Source organism: Electrophorus electricus, chromosome 6 (assembly GCF_041902795.1).
Source record: "Electrophorus electricus isolate QZ-2024a chromosome 6, ASM4190279v1, whole genome shotgun sequence".
NCBI classification, from domain to species: Eukaryota; Metazoa; Chordata; class Actinopteri; order Gymnotiformes; family Gymnotidae; genus Electrophorus; species Electrophorus electricus.
This window is the reverse complement of record NC_137502.1, coordinates 21,744,549-21,762,055: the sequence shown is the minus strand read 5'-3', so window position 1 is coordinate 21,762,055 and position 17,507 is coordinate 21,744,549. Positions and strand designations below refer to the sequence as shown.

The following is a 17,507-nucleotide window of genomic DNA, read 5'->3' as shown; positions in this document are numbered from 1 at the left end:
CAAGAAAGCATGCCCTTTATTGCGCTTTAACAACCATGTCAATGCAGCAGCAATTAAATAATGAATGCAAAGAGAGAGAGGATAAAATAGAGAAAGAAAGACAGAAAGAAGTGAAAGAGAGGAAGAAGAGGGAGTGGGAGAGAGAAGAATGAAAGAAAGAGAGGAGCAGCCAGAGTAATTGGCTAAGATGGAAGGAGCCATGTCTATAATTTGTGCACAACTCTCATAAAAACTGAATTCTGATAAAGCAGATTTTCTGCTTAATACATTGAGTAGCCACACACCAAACCCTTCTATGGTGATGACCAGGACAAGTGCTAAATACAGCTCCACCTCTACACAGGCCTGGTAGTCGCTGGTTTGACGGCAGCTTGGTTACAGATGGAGCAAAAACAGTCTTCATTGCATGCTTTCCTGTATGACTCTTTTGAGTTCAGTGCTTAGCCAAAGCTCGATGGAGCATCTCCATCTGGCTTTCAGTGAGAAACAGATCTCTCTCTCTCTCTCTCTGTCATTTTGTCTTTCTTTCATTCTCTCTTTCTGTCTTTAACATCCTCTCTTTTGATTTCACTCACTCCCTTTTTTCCTCTTACACTCTTTTTCTGTAACTCTCCCTCTTGCCCATATCCCCGCTTCTCCACGTACACATTTTTCCATTGCATAGGCACAAAAGCCACTCTATCTGATTTGTGCTTCCTCAGTTCATTAAGGAAGAGTGTGCAGTGTGTGTGTGACTCTAGCATACACACACATACATGTGCACACAGTGTGAGTGTCAGACCATAGTGGTAAGGCAGACTTTTATTTACACACTGTGCCTGAGGTTAAGGACATGGGCTGTGTATGGCTTAATATATATGATTACTGCAAACATCCCCAAATCTACTGGCTGGGTTCTTTCTCTTTCTGTTACTGCATTCTCTTCTTCTATGTGGATCAGGGTGGTGTGAGAGCTCATATTAGCTGACGAAACCAATGCAGAGCTCACTCGATGACTCACCGAGTGGGTATTTCAGAGAGAATCACAGTTCATTATTGCCCAAGAAGAGTCATCAGACAAAGGCTAGACAACATGCTCCTGCATTCCCTTGTGCTTATAAGAAGATATGCTTTTGTGTGGGTGTGTAGTAGATCAGTATGAGTGTGCTGTAGACAGTTAATCTAGCTGCAGGGTTGAGGTGTGCTTGGACGGCCATGTGTGACCTATGAGAACCATCAATGCAGACTGAGGTGGACACTGCCATGTCATTAGCTGCTAGAGTTTAGTGGAGCTCTGAGCGACCCCGCGGCATGACAGACAAAGGCTCAACATGGATAACAATAAATGTCATTTTTGTCATTCATAATGTGTGAGGGATGGTGAGTGGGGGGGCTGGAGGAAGGAGAGAGAGAGGAGTGAGGATACAGCAGTGGAGGGAGTAGAGAGGGGTGAGAAGGGAGAGATGGGTGGATGGAGAGAGGAGAGTGTGATGAGGACAGAAAAACAGAGGCAGGAGAAAGAGTGGTGAGGAAGGAGGGAGACATGACACTCATCTCAAATGGTCCTGACAGGCCTGACTAGAAAAGTGACATTTCCTGTCCTGAGGTGTGTGTGTGTGTGTGTGTGTGTGTGTGAGTGTGTGTGTGTGTGTGTGTGTGTGTGTGTGTGTGTGTGTGAAAAAGCAGCTGAGAGTCAGATGGAGGGGACAGAATGATTGACCATGTGTGTTTTACAGTTTGTGTAACAGTGTGTGTGGTAGTTGGGCATCATTAGAGGCTTAGTCCCTGAGCAGTGTGAAGTGGTGTGTCTCTAGGGCTTTCTCCAGCTTCGGCGATAAACTAATCAGCAGTGTGAAATTGAACAGTTTTAGAATGCATGTGTGAAACCTGGCCAGAATAAAGCAGCCTACAGCATGCTTAAATCTGAGTGTGAAGCCTCTAGAATGGGTTTAACTCTTATAGTCCTCCACGCATGTTCCAATGATCTGTTTCTGAAAGTTGAATATACCAAACTGTGAACAGTAGCACACACTGATTGTGTGTCATTAGCTTAGTTCTAAGGACTGAACTGATGGCTGTCATTGTATTTTCAATAGTGAGTGTTTTTTCTGAGCTCAGTGATTCTAGGCCTATGGCACACAGTTAAGAAGCTGACTATGTTTATGTAAGATTCCTCTAACCACTCTGAATGCTTATATTGGAGTCTAACCATAACCGCTAAAGCATTTATCCATTAGCTAAACATCAGTAGACACACACACACACACACACACACACACACACACACAGAGAGAGAGAGAGAGAGAGAGAGAGAGAGAGAGAGAGAGAGAGAGAGAGAGAGAGAGAGAGCGAGAGAGTCCCATGATGCATTTACCCTGGGAGCAATCAGGATACTGAATCATTGGATAGTGAATCATTGCTATATGTGACTCTTTTGGCAGGTGGGGGTCATCTATCATTCCACAATCATGTTTATGTCTTTCACTGGCTCACAACAAGACATTTTTGACTGTTTTTGTTTGTTTGTTTACAATGCATTAATATTTAAATAATATGCTTAAAACCTGCTGATTTGTATAAACTATTTTGATACATTTATTTTGTATTATATTTATTATTTATCTAGGATTAGGATGGGGTTTGGGGTCTTTTACAAGACCACTGGACCCAGTCTAAAATATGACTAGGGTGCAGTAATCCTGGGCGTCATGCAGAAAACAAATTCATTCTTAAATTGCATAACGCATTCAGAAATATTTCTATTCCTTTAGGCATGAACAAAATTTATGAGTAATCCAGATCTGTCATAATAGCCACTTACTGCTGTTACTCAAACGAAAACTACTCTACATCGACTAATGGATTGTGCCTATTTTATTATCTTGAAAACGTTTGAGTTTGAATATATGAGTTCAATTTGATGTATATTCATGTTGCGAATGTTCTGATTGACAGTAGTATGTGACTTTTTGCTGTTTTGCCAGGGCAGTGTAGGTTGTATCGGACAGTATCGTCCGATCTGCTACGGCATGACGCTCTGTGATATTGCACGAGACGACATTGCCTTCTGCCATTTAAATGATATTTCTATTGACTGTGACCGTCCAAGATAACATCCTGTCTTGCATCCTGTCTAGTCAGGTACACGTTTGCTTTGGCGAAAACGTTATCTAAAAATATCATTCAATCTGAAACCATATTCCCTTTATTTCTCTGACAGCCCGGACTTGTCAATGAGAGTCACACGGCAAACGGCCCTTCTCGGTCTCAGCAACTCGTAATTCATTAATACAGTGATATGTTTTCATTTACTGAGCAGCGAAAGCAGGAAACGTAATACTTTTTAATCCTTAAACGACATTTAAAAAATAAAAAAAATCTAGATAAATGACGTTTGGTACGTCATATATGCTAGTCCACAATTTTCGCGAACTAGCATATATGTTTCTTGAGATATTTATGTGGGTCGAGTGGCAGGCGTTTGCTTAATTTGACATGGCGTAGTTGTTCAAACCTAAAGATAAGAAATCTGAAATTACCTTACATGAGGCCAAATGTGTTTGTGTGTATCTGCACGTGCGAGCACGGAAGGGAAAGGCTCAAATGGTACATTAGCGTTTGTGACTGCATTTATTTATTACTAACCTACCATCCTAATGAGAAAACCCTAGACGTCTGTCAGCAATTACATTGACACACAACCACGTCAGAGAAATGAGGGTCTGTTCTCCACTCCCATTATCATGAACCGTAACACAATTACACAACGAATGAAAAAAGTCTTCCTGTTTCTGCGTAATGAGTTAGTGCTCCTCATCTCTGATCATATTCCCTGTAAATGAGTGATTTTAATCACGCGTCATCCCTCAGCGTTTTAGCTTGGCCCCCTGGTGGCTCATTTGGGAAAAGTAGAGCTTTTGTGGTGTAGCGTGAAGAGCCACACACGTAAACAAAGTTGAAGGTCCAGGGTTAGATGTACAGTAACAAAATCAGGGGAAAGAAAGGCGAGTTAAGAGTCAGACAACAACAAACAACAACATGAGTCAATGTGGATCAGTTACATGGCCATGGTCGCTGCTGAGAATAACTCGAATGACGAGAGCTTTAACACTAGACTGTCATCTCTAAACCTGGAGGCATAGGTTGTGCTTTATTTTATTGTGTGTGTTTGAGAGGTTCCCTTTGTTTCTAACCAGGGTCACTTGGATCCTTGGTAGGAGAAGGAACCCACCATTGGATTGTGTGTATGTATTGTGGGGTGGGGTGGTGGGGGGGCACATTTATGTTATAAAACACTATTATTTAAACCACAGGAAACACCAAAACATCTCTGTCTCTCTCAAAAACTGAAAAGAGGCTCATTCGTAAATACAGTACTATGATGTCAGTTACAAACACACAGTTCACATTTCTCAAAAACAGACTAAAAGGTGATCCATTTGTAATGATCTGGGCCAGTGCTCAGGGTTTGTAAATGTTAATGTTAAGCTGTGACACAGCTGCCCCTCCCCCATAAGAGAACCCTTATCTCTGCTGAAAAATTTGTTCTGCTAACGGCACCCTCCCGACATCCTTGTTTTATCTCTGTTGAGAAACAGCCCTAGAACCTTCCATCCCAAAATGGGAGCAGTCTCGCTTGCTGCTCCACAAACTGTCACCCAAGTGTCTGACACTGGCTGCCAGATGACAAAATGTCAGCCGAATAACAGGCCAGATTCCCTCAAAATTATGGCTCTTATTTTCCTGTTTGAGCTATTTTTCATCACTGGCCACTAAAGCATTGGCCTACTGTAAATGTGCTAATGCAGCCAAACAACACTGAACTATACTGAAACATTAGCTGTATCAGGCTTTAACATATCCGCTTAAGCTGACAGACATAAAAAAATTAAGTAACTGAAGAAGTTGTTAGCTGCAAAGTCGCTACTCAGTTTGTATATGCTTGTATTGGTGCTTTTGGCCTGATGTTTTCATGTTTCATTGACTGAACTGGGTGGGGACAGGCCACCCACCATCTTGAATTTGCTTCTTTCAAGCAGATTTCAGTCATGTCATTATCATTCAGGTCTGTTATCATTCATGACTATGATTAAAATTTTCATGGTAGATCTATTTAATGGATGTATTTTTACATATGCTTTTGCACCACAAACCCTCTTATTAGAGCATTAAATCAGAAAAAAAAACTAAACTAAACTATACTTAACAGTCATCATTGGTGTAAAAAAAAATCTCTACAATGCCAGGGTTGACCAGGCAGCACAGGGTTTAGTTCCAGCTCTGATCCTGCGGCTTTACCGTCTTGCTTGTGTTTAGCTCCAACACTGTTCCTAAAAACCTGCTGTCCTGCAGAGTTTAGCTCCAACACTGTTCCTAAAAACCTGCTGTCCTGCAGAGTTTACCTCCAACACTGTTCCTAAAAACTTGCTGTCCTGCAGAGTTTTTTTTCTCTTTCTGCGTCCTTGTTCCAAGTTTCCAAATTCACAGTTCCGCTGAGAGGAAGATGTGTCAGTCACTGTTTTTTTTCAGTGTCAGATTATCTTGATTCTTGGCTTTGAATGATGCAGACCAGATAATTGCTGGTTCTTTGAAACTCCTGCGTGGAGTGTTTTTAAGTTCCTCTGCTGGAGTTCTCTGCAGACTTCAACTGTTTCAGTTTTTTACACTATAGTCCAAAAGCTGGACACAGTGAGACTACTAACAAGGAAAAATATAAAAGTGAATCTTCCATTTTTGAATGTACCACTGGTTCTAGAGTATTAAATTAATAAGTCATTGTCATGATAAGCTTCAATAAAATCTTCTACATGTTCACAACACTGTTGAAATCTCTCACTCTTTCATTCTCTCTTTGTCCAAGTGCCATCAGACTAAGTTCTGAGGAGCTCAGGTGCTAAAGATTAACCAGACTTATTACCTCTGTAAAATGTGGTTGTAAATAGGTTACCAGAAGACATAAGTTAGAGTACAGGCTAAAACCTAGTTTGTGTGTGTGTGTGTGTGTGTGAATTATTTCCTCAGACTCTGGGACTAAATTATTAAATGTTGTTACATGCTGTATTGCTTTTTTCTTGGTACAAAATGAGTAAGCAGTCCAGGCCAAGCAGTCAAGGCAAAGACTTGAAGAGATGTTCAGGTCATGGCAACAGAATGGGTGAAACTGAATGAAAAAACAATTGAGGTTTTTGCTCATCTCTAGGTTAGAGAAGAGGGCACATTGCAGAGAATAAAGATACTGTAGAGAACTCCAAGCACCAGCCCAGTGCTCCAGAAACACCCTCTTGGGGGGTAGGGGTGGAGTAATGACTTGATGTCAGATTGTTTTTCCATCAACAAGTTGCCTAAGTCAATCACCTGCACACATGTACACAGTCACTTTTTGTGGGAGTGTATGTCATTGATGTTAACTCATCAAGGAAAATAAGATCCTGTCCTGCTGTGTGTGTGTGTGTGTGTGTGTGTGTGTGTGTGTGTGTGTGTGTGTGTAAGTAAGAAGGAATTAATTTGCTTTTTATCTCCCCAGTCCATCAGATTCACAGAGCAGACCTTTATGCTTCACATGAAACTAGATGGAACATTAAGAGATCTTCATCAACTCTTTGCCAATCTTGTATTCCAAGTAACTGTCTGCCCCTTTCTGTACAGGTCGTTAAGGACTTTGATTTGGCTTACAGTGTAGTTGGCTTTAGTTTTTTTAAAGTCTTGTACATGAACATGACTGAATAGTGTTTCTGTAACACAGACCCATTGAGCAGACAGTTGACTGCAGTGAAGCAGGGAACGATGTATGCAAATACTTCAGCCTGTGCTAGCAATAAATGAAATAAATCATGTAAAGCCTGAATAACACACAAATAGCACACAAACATGTCGGACACTGGCCATTTAAAATATAACAGCTTTTGGGTGTCACATGCTGTTATAGCAACTCAGCTCATAGTCTGTCTAGATCTATCTATCTATCTATCTATCTATCTATCTATCTATCTATCTATCTATCTATCTATCTATCTATCTATCTATCTATCTATCTATCTATCTATCTATCTATCTATCTATCTATCTATCTATCTAATTCAAATTTTTCCTTTTGTTATTTCTGACTCACTCAACCATGTGCTCTAATGCGGTGTGCTCTATTCTGGGTGCAGGGTCAGAATTTGCTGTAGCACTGCTGACTCCTGCTAATCTACAGGCCACTGAATTCACTCGATACTCCCTGAGGGTACTCATGATTCTCTGGGGTCCTGAGGGTACTCATGATTCTCTGGGATCATGAGGGCACTCACGATTCTTTTTGGTCCTTGTGGAACGAAGAAGCAAGACAGAATTTGTAGAGTAATATGAGGATGGACAGGTGCATGGAGACAGCCTTGTCTGGGCATCCCCTCTCCCAGAGGAAAAGCTTTTAGAACTGTGCCAGGAGATCAATCTTTACCCTGGCCTTTATGCTTTGATAGTGGCTGGTTCATATCTAAACAATTCCATGTCTACTCTGTGTGTTTGTGCATGGGGGTGGGACGGTGGAGGTGTAACTACGTGAGTTTGATATTAAGAGTTTGATTCTGAATTGGGGCACAAAGCCAAGAACCCCACTCACTGTCAGGACTGTAGGCCAGAATGCCAGGGTCATGCTCTTCCTCCGTGGCTCACTTTGATCCACTCTGACCCTGGCAACTGGAGATGAAAACGCCAGGGTGGGTGGATGTGTGGTGAGCTGTAATGATATACAAAGCAGTGATTATATGGGTTTAATTCCTTAATGACACACTGGCAACTTGGAGACAAAAAGTTTGTTAAATGCTTAAAAGAAGGTGACCTAACTATTAGGTAAATATTTTAAATACTGTATTTAAAGTTTCATGTGAATCAAATGTAAAATATTCATCTCACTGGTTAATTTAGCTTAGTATATCTTTACAAGTGGTCTGAGTAATACAATAAATTAACATAATTTATGTATTATAACATTAGTAAAACCTGTTTAAATAGGTTTTTTAAACCTATAATGTTTTTTTTGAATTATTTAATTTGCTTTGGCATAAGATATTTATACTTATTCTTAAGTTACTACACATTTTTGACATCATTAAGTGCTTATGTTATGCGTAGTGGGCCAAAAAACCTTATTTATGTCCCATAAATTAAGGCAGCTGCTCTTCTGCAGTCGCTAAGGTGAGGAGGAGCGTTGCTTCCAGGTAGTGATGGACCATCTTACTATGTCCTTACTCTAGCCTTCACTTATACATTTCACTATGTCCTGGGATCAGCAGTGGGCAAGGATACAACATATAGCACACTACAGGTGCTCACGGGCCTGCACTGATGGCACAGATCGAATGATTTGCACTTAGTGCCATGCTAACGATAACGCACAGATAACGCTCTTCTTTGCAGGGGCCAGGGAGGACAGGGAGAGATGGGGGAAAAACCCTGCTTCATGACCTCTAGTAAAGATGGAGGGAGGCAAGAGAGAGAGAGAGAGAGAGAGATAACACACATACACATGCTCACAGAGAATGGGTCTCATAGGTTTTATGTCCTTCCCTCTCTCGCTCTCTCTTCATAACTACCTTGGCCCTTTTCTCTCTATCTCTCTGTCTGTCTCTTTTTCTCAGCTGCTTTCATCCATGCCCCTCACTCCAAGCCTGTAATCACAGCACATATGCTAAACACATAAAAAAGTACTTTGAACCCAAACAACTGAGCTTTGTGCATTGTGATGGAGCTACTCCTTTGCTGGAAATTGTTAGAGATCCTTTCTGATCACTAATGGATGTTGTTTCTGTCAGGATTTAGATGCGGTGACCAGTTTGCGATGCTCCATATTTCTGCAATGCGCAGTGAAGGTGCACTACTTGATCTGTGACATGTATCAAAGGTAAAGTGAGTTTACTGCATCAGTCACACTTTAATACTGAGTGACACTGTAGACATCTAATAATAGGGACTCAGTTTCAATCATTTGCGGTCAGCTGAGAAAGATCCCTGATTCCGTTCTGGCAAGACATGACTGCTCATTTAGCTTTTTCCAGTTGATCTATAGGAGAGGGAGGGAGGGAGGGAGGGAGGGAGAGAGAGAGAGAGAGAGAGAGAGAGAGAGAGAGAGAGAGAGAGAGAGAGAGAGAGAGAGAGAGAGAGATTGAGAGATTGAGATTTGTGTATGATAGAGAATAGTGGAAGAGAGAAGAGGCCATGCTGAAGCAGAAGACTCTAATGTGGAATCTATTTCTCCAGTACACATTGGCAGGGACTGAGTTTAAAAAAGTTTAACACGCTTAGAGTTTTATAGCTGTTTCTTCTATGTGAAATGTAAACTGTAGTGTGTGTGTTTGTGTGTATGTGTTTGTTGGTATGTATTTGTGTGTGTGAGTGTAAGTGTGAGCGTACATTTGTGTGTGTGTATTTGTGTTTGTGTGTTTTATGACTCTTCCAGTGTGTGAGCTCATGTCTTGAGAGCGAGATCAGATTCTGTCTTCTGACACTGTAAAAATGGAGCTGTCAGTCTGACTTTTATTACTGTTATCTTTGTCAACTCTGCCTTTATAATTTGGTCATGAAACAAGTGCTTCAAAGTTAAAGGCAAAAATTACAGGTGTGATTAATAAAGCTTTTTTCTCTTAGTGAAGAATGGCTATAAGATTATGTAGGGTCCTCACTGCGTTCTGCTCCTTGGAGCAATCTCACTGGATGGAAACTACTTACTGCTTCTCCATGTGTGGTACAAACTCATTACATACCACCTGAGAACATGTTTTGAATGTGTTTCTTTAAAGACTTTTGGATATTAATTATGGAAAGTAGATTCTAAGTTTAAAGTAGATGGCATGTCATCCCAGTTACTGGATCAGACTTTGCAGTCCTGGATGCTGTTTTGCACTTTATGTGTCTAAGCCCCATGTAAGATGTCTGATCCCTGACTGCCAGATCTGATTGCCACAGGGGCTCTGTGCATGTTTGTGTTGCTCCACCCACCAGAACATGAAGAACTTGATAATGAGCTACTCATCTTAAATGATTTTGTTAAACTAGGGGAAACACAAAACCGGGGTTTAGCCTGAGGTCCCGGGGGAATATGACCTGTGTTTTTTGGCTCTTCATGTGTGATTACAGTGTTTTGCTTCTGTGTAGCATGCTGTGCTCTGTGCTGTCTGAGCAATATGCTTTGTTTCCTGCCAGTGATATCTAAAGTACTTGGTTTTGCCAGGATAGTGAGCTGTGATCTGTCAATGTGCAAATTGAATTATGCTGCTGTTTGATTACTGGAGTTCTGCATTTGGCATAGGTTGTCTGAAAGCCACTGTGTCTCACTCCTCTGTCTTTCTCCTGTGTCTCGATGCTGTGTCTCACTGCTGTCTCCCTTCTGTGTCTTGCTCCTGTATCTCACTGCTGTCTCACTCCTGTTTCACTGCTGTTTCTCACTGCTGTGTCTTGCTCCTGTGTCTCACTGCTGTTTTTGATTAAGGTTTGTGTTCTCCAGTTAGTCCTGACATACTGCAGATGGGCTTCATTACGTTAAAGCTGTTTTGGCCCAAACCTTCCCTTCCACTTTCTCTCTCACCCACTTGAACACATGAGTGTAACTACTCCTTCCCACTTCATTCTCTCTCTCTCTCTCTCTCTCTCTCTCTCTCTCCCTCTCTCTCTCTCTCTCTCTCTCCCTCTCTCTCTCTCTCTCTCTCTCTCTCTCTCTCTCTCTCTCTCTCTCTGTCGTAAGAGGGTTGTTCTTGATGGGTTGTACTTCTTGATGGCTTGTACTGTTGTGCTGAGTTTTGCAGTATCTGTCACTAGCCTGTAAAAACCTGCCAGTAACTCCACTATTGCAAATTGAGGTTTTCTCTGCATGTTGCACTCCAGCATACATACTTACATACATACATACATACATACAGCACACACACACACACACACACACACACACACACACACACACGCACACACACTGCTTGACTGCTTGTATTATTACACTTTACAAACATCGTTACAGATATACCCCCACCCCCTCAAATACAAAGAGGGAGGAAAAAAGCATAGCCAGCATCTCAGTGTGGGTGCCTGTGTCTTCATCTCCAGAAAAGCCTTTAGTTCTATGAAGCCTGCCAACTCTTCCATAACTCTTCTCTCTCTCTCTCTCTCTCTCTCTCTCTCTCTCTCTCTCTCTCTCTCTCTCTCTTTGTGTATTTATATGTCAGTGGCTGGCTTCTGTCTCAGTAGTGACTCATTGACTCAAACCAAGCACTAAGTGGATGCTTTCATAATTACAATTCACATATGTGGACTCTATAAACTTACAGCATATTAATTCTGGACCTAGAGGGTGGAAGCGTATCATTGAGAAAATTTCAGTGTGTGTGTGTGTGTGTGTGTGTGTGTGTGTGTGTGTGTGTGTGTGTGTGTGTGTGTGTGTGTGTGTGTGTGTGTGTTCAGCTGGTCTGGATCTCTAATAATAACATCTTCATTTGCCAACTGCTTTGTGTGTCCCATAAGTGAGCATAGTTCTTCATATGCATATGTTGGTGTTAGTCTATATTAGAAAGTAGAGGTGATTACAGTTCTGTGTTTGTGTGTGTTAATCTATGTTAGAAGAAGGGTTGATCACAGTTCTGCGTGTGTATGTGTGTATGTGCATGTGTTTAGAGTGTGTGTTAGATGGTAAATTTGGTTAATTAATTATTGAAACAAAGCAAGAAATACCATTCTCTCAGGATCAACCCTATCATGTGTTGTCTTTGCTATGCCTCAGTGATATTTTTGAGATGCCACATTTATACCAGGGAGACAATCAAAGCTGAATTACTTTTTAAATACTGTATGACAACATATTTAGATGGGCCTCTGTAGACATGGCTGTCTGGAGACTTAATGTGGCATAGTTTGACACTAATGAGAGGGAAATAACTGTGGTTACACCTCAAAACGTAAAAAGAGACTGAGATCGAGAGAGATGTCCAGGAAAAATACTGGAGTGTTTCATGCTGTTTTTCTGAATGCAGTTTTTTGCAGCCTTGTAAAGTATGGCTCCGAAATATTTCCATCTCTCAGCAAAACCAGTTAATCACTTAGCAGCCATTTGGACTGTTTCTCTACTCTTCTTGATGTTTAGAAAACAAGTAAACAGGAAACTCTTTTTCTCTCACTAAAACACACACACAAGAGGGAGAAAAGCACCTCTCCCCTTTACTCTTACTCGTCTTTTCCAGTGAAGAGTCCTGGCAAAGAGCAAGAAAGAAAGAGAAGGAGAAAGAGAAAATGCGAGAGAGAGAGAATCTGCCATCTCTCTCTCTCTCGCTCTCTCTCTCTCTCTCTCTCTCTCTCTCTCTCTCTCTCTCTCTCTCTCTCTCTCTCTTGCTCTCTCTCTGTAGTGGTTACATTTCATGTGTAATGAGTGGGTGGGCCAGTTAGCCACAAGGATGCTGGTTGGGGCTGGTAGATCGGCGAGCGGGGCGTTTACTCAGCTGAAGCAGTAAGCGCTAGGCACACTGGGAGCTGAATGCTGAGCAGTGGAGCTAATGAGAGCAACTGTGAGAGTTGCCACGATGGCTGTGCCTTCACCCTCCTGTTTGGGACCCTGGATGGAAGAGCTCCTGTGTGTGTGTCTGCTTGCATGTGTGCAGAGAGGGCAGTTCTATGAAATGTCAAATTTTATGCAGTATACCCTTAGTGTGTAAGACAGACAGAGAGACAAACAGAGAGACAGTGGTTCACTCTCATACTTGCTCTGAGCTTATAGAATGCACATTCTCCAATTAAAGAATTGTGGTTCACTTAAAGACCACAGATGTGACTCCTAAAAGGGTGAGAGGGCGTGGGCCCACATGACTTCTTTAAAAGGAAACATCACAACTGAGGATCTTACAGACAAATAAAAGAAGAAGAAGACATGTGTGTGTGTGTTTGTGTTTGTGTGTGTGTGTGTTGTGTTTGAGTGATATTTATCATTCCTCACCAGAGGGCAGAACATTCGCTTCAAACACTTTTATTGAAGGAGAGTATTTCCCTGATCTGCTGGAACTATATACACACATCACACACCTTCTGAAAGCCCAGACATAGCCACTGTCTTGAAAAGGAAAATACATCATTAAATATAAGCCTGTTCTTCAAATGCCTGCAGTTTCTAATTACAAAATAGCAGCTTTTTTCTCTTCATATGTGTCCGCGCTGGTCTGCGTGTGTATCAGCACACTGTATTTGAAAAAGTTTGGACTCCTGCCTAGGCACTAAGCTTGAACTGCAACTTTATTTTGTCTGAATATGTTTTGCAAAGCTCACAATATTGTACCTTTGATGAGCTCAGAATAGATCTGAATATCTCCAGTCTCTCGGTGATAATTAGAGAGGTTCTGTGCATATGTGTGTGTAAGTGTGTGTGTGTGTGTGTGTGTGTGTGTGTGAGGGAGAGAGAGAGAGAGAGAGAGAGAGAGAGAGAGCGATAGGACAAGAGCATGTGTTGAGTGAGAGTTTCCTTATGTGGGTGTGTGTATGGATTTGTGTATGAACGTTTGTGTGTGCATGTGTAAGACGTGTGTATATGTGTGCATGTGGTTGTGTATGTGTGCTTGTGTGCATGTGTGTATGTGTGTGTATCTATGTGTATTTAAGTGTGTGTGTGATCTGCTAGCTAGCTTCTGTGGAGCTTGGGTGGAGCAAATCAGCACTTGTGGATGTGAAGTCAGAGCCTCTGAGATGTCTCTAGAGCTGACTCTGTCTCTAGAGATGACTTTGACTCTGGAGTTGACTCTGAAGGTTCTACGTTCATCCCTTCCTGCAGCTGCTCTAGACTAGCTGCTCTAGTGTGTGCATGTGTATGTGAGTGTATGTATGTATGTGTGTGTGTGTGTGTGTGTGTGTGTGTGTGTGTGTGTGTGTGTGTGTGTGTGTGTGAAGGGGGAAAAAAGAGAGTGTATGGGTGTGTCTGTGTAATGTATGATGTGTGAAGTGAGGAGTGTCTGTGTGAGAGCGCCTTAGTTCACTGTGTAGTGCTACACACACAGATGACCTTTGATGACCTTTCAGTGACTGGTGGTAGAGCAAATGCAAGAGAGAGAGAGAAAGAGAGAGAGAGAGAGAGAGAGAGAGAGAGAGAGAGAGAGAGAGAGACTGACTAGCCCAGAGAACTGCACATAAAAAAAAATATATATATATATATATATATATATATATATATATATATATATATATATATATATATATATATATATATATATATAAATGAGTCATCAGATAAACTTGAATCAGCCTTTAGAAAAGCCCAACTAAAGGAGTGATGGGTGGTGGTCATAGGACTGTTGGCCACTGCTCTAGGGTTAGTTTGGGTTTATGGTATCATGATGTAAGGTCTGAGCTGTGTAAGATCTGATCCTGGGTCAGTGTTGTACATGGTTGTACATGGTAGTATAAGCCTTGTGCTCCTGACACACACAACCTTCAGCAACTTGTTTTCTTTCAGAACTTTAGTTCTTCACCCTACAAGTGTTCTGTATCTGCATTTGCCTGTTTGTGTGTTTGTTGTGTAGTAGCTTGCGTTCATTTTGCATTCTTGCATATATATATTTGCATATATATATTTAAATGTTGTGTATGAGTTGTTTTATAATGGTACTACACCACACAGATCATGTTAAACTGGTTAGCACATCATTATAGACACTTTATTTAGCATGTTATTTCCAACACATTATGTAATTTCCATTCTTAATCTGGTGATTAGGAAAGCGAACGATAAACAGATTTTTCTTTCTTCTGTTCTAAAGCTGCTTTAATATAATCTTAAGATAGGCACTGAGTCTTTTTTTAATCATGTGTGTGCATGCATGCGTGCGTGGCTCAGGGAGAGGTGGCGCACAGGGAGGCGTGACATGGAGGTGCAGTGGTTAGCACTGCTGCCTCACAGCTGCAGCTACCAGGTCCAGGTTTGCTCTGCCTGTGTGGAGTTTGCATGTTCTCCCTGTGCCTGTGTGGGTTTCCTCTGGGTATTTTTGTTTCCTGGATTCCAGAGTGTACTAACACTAGTATACACCAAGTATACAAGCACACTTGAACCTGAGTGAACTAATGCTGTTTCAGCGATGTTAACACCAGCACACCTGAACAATGAATGCACTGTTTCAATGAAGGCTGTTTCAACCACACACGTTACAATACTGCTTCGGGTAATGTTATTACCTCATGTCACGGCATACCTGATAATGATACTTCACCAGCAGTGCAGCACAGGTGACAGACTTTACACCCAGGTCAAAATTCACACATTAATGAATGTACAATTAATTTCATTTCCAGATTTTCTGCATGAACAAATGAGTGTACTCACACACTAGAAATGCAAAACAATCAGAAAAATGTGGAAAAAATGAATTATTTTATATATTGTTTTTTTTTCTAAGAGCATATTCCTTAGGGCTCTTTTCTATTTAAGTAGTAAATGTGTTCAAATATGCAACTGGTTAGGCAGTTTTTTGGAGTAGAAGGTTAGGAAGGATGACTAAAGTGCAAGTACTTCTATCATTCTCCATCTCTCCCTCTCTCCCTCTCTCCCTCTCTTTCACTCCCATTTCTTTTTCTCTCTCCCTCTCCCTCTATACTCTTTTTTGCTCTCTCTCTCACAGAAAGATTTAGTTGTGGAGAGTATTCAGGCAGCCCAACCTGCAGAGTAGCCAAAACCCTGTGTGTGTGTGAGTGTATGTGTGTGTGTATGTGTGTGTATGCGTGTGTATGCGTGTGTGTGAGTGTGTGTGTGTGTGTGTGTGTGAGTGTGTGTGTGTGTGTGTGTGTGTGTGTGAGTGTGTGTGTGTGTGTGTGTATGTGTGTGTGTACGTATGCGTGTGCGTGTGCGTGTGCGCGTGCATGTGCGTGCGTGTGTGTGTGTGTGTGTGTGTGTGTGTGTGTGTGTGTGTGTGTGTTTTTAACACAAAGTGGCCAAGTGCAGGCTGAGGCTGAGTGCTGCTCCCCTTATCACCCTGGGCATCAGAATCAGTAACACAGGATATCAGAGTGGCCGAACAGGGTTACGGCGCATGTGGTTGAGAGGTATCGGGAGGATGATGGGTAGAATGTGATAACAAGGCTAGAGAGTCCATAGGAAAAACTCAATAAGCAGGAGTTGGAGATGAGGAGAGGAAAGGAATGAAAAATGAAAGAAGGAAAGGAGTCAAAATTCCTTCTCTTACCTGGTGAAAGCTCTCCTTCACTCAGCTCCCCAGAATCTGAGTCCATGGTTTGCTCTCTTCTCTTCTCCTCTCTTCTGGTCTCAGCAGAGCTCTGCCTCTTCTCCTCTGTCTCGTGTGAAAACTCTCTTCTCTGGCTTGAACACAGCAGTTGTCCGTGGGTAGAATGAAGCTGACATTGAGAGCGCTAGCTATTTGGTAAGTCGCTCTCTCTCTCCCTCTCGCACTCTCGCACTCTTTTTTCTCCTCAGTCAGGCTGCCGGTCTCTTGTCGTCTTTGCTGACTCTCTCTCTGCTTTTCATTCCCTCTCTAAGCCTTCCTATTCCCCTCCTCCCCTATTCCCCCTGCTGCTCCTCCTTCTCTCTCTTCCTCTTTATCTCTCTCTCTCTCTCTCTCTCTCTCTCTCTCTCTCTCTCTCTCTCTCTCTCTCTCTCACTCACCCCCTTTCTGGCTCAGAGTTGCTCATGTCTATGAAAACACAGGGAGAGGAAAACCTCTTGTATTTCTACCAGACCATGAGAGTGCATATGTGTGTGTGTCTGTCCACTAGCCCAACAGTGTGTGTCTTTCTACCGACCAAACTGTGTGTTTGTCTTCTTTTTCCCTCCCTGTCTGTGGACCCACAGCCCGTCAGCCCTGTAACAGTGTCCTAGGCCAGTGCTCCACTGCTGTGCTAGTAGTCATGACTCTAGTCTAGCCAAACATACTGCATGCTACATGCTAAACACCTCTGTATACTACATACTATGTTCTACATACTAGGGCAAACACAATATGGCCAAAAGAGCACTTTGTTAATATATTCTATCATATCTCCTTTAGATGATAAAGGGAGCACAGATAACCCATAGAATTATTGGCCAATTACCATACTCAGTGTTTAACATTTTAGAAAAGATTGATGACAAACAGATATACATGTAAAAATGTATACAAACACAATCATATGATAAGTTTCAGTCAGGGCTTAGAAAGTCATTTCTAGAGATTGCTGCCTACAATTTTTCCAAAGTATCTAAGTATGGTTCTTACAAAAATGACAGGTTCTCATGACATGTTCAGAAAGCAGGGCTGGGCGGCATATTTTCTAAGATCTTTTGAGTCCTTTATTGTTTCTGTTGTATGGATATGAACTCAGTCTTGTAATTTATTGCTTAATGCTATGATTCTGCACTACTGATTTCAGAAAGAGATATCAACAGTGTGTAGAAGAAGATAGATATGGATTAGTCTAATAAGCTTTCTTTATGTATGTATGTATTAATGTATGTATGTATTAATGTATTTTCACCTACAACTTCTTTCTTTCATCTCATTTGTCTTTTGTGTTTCTGCCTTTCTCTGTGTGTGTCTGGTTGTCTG

General features: G+C 41.7%; 1 protein-coding gene across 1 annotated transcript in view; it reads right to left on the bottom strand.

Moving 5' to 3' along the window:
• Positions 1-16,461, bottom strand: part of tnfaip8l3 (tumor necrosis factor, alpha-induced protein 8-like 3) — a 24,781-nt gene extending 8,320 nt beyond the window's left edge. Inside the window, exon 1 of the mRNA XM_027009835.3 lies at positions 16,149-16,461. Coding sequence (XP_026865636.1) covers positions 16,149-16,194 — 46 coding nt within the window. The 5' untranslated portion in view covers positions 16,195-16,461. The remainder of the gene's footprint in view (positions 1-16,148) is intronic.
• Between the last annotated feature and the right edge of the window lie 1,046 nt (positions 16,462-17,507).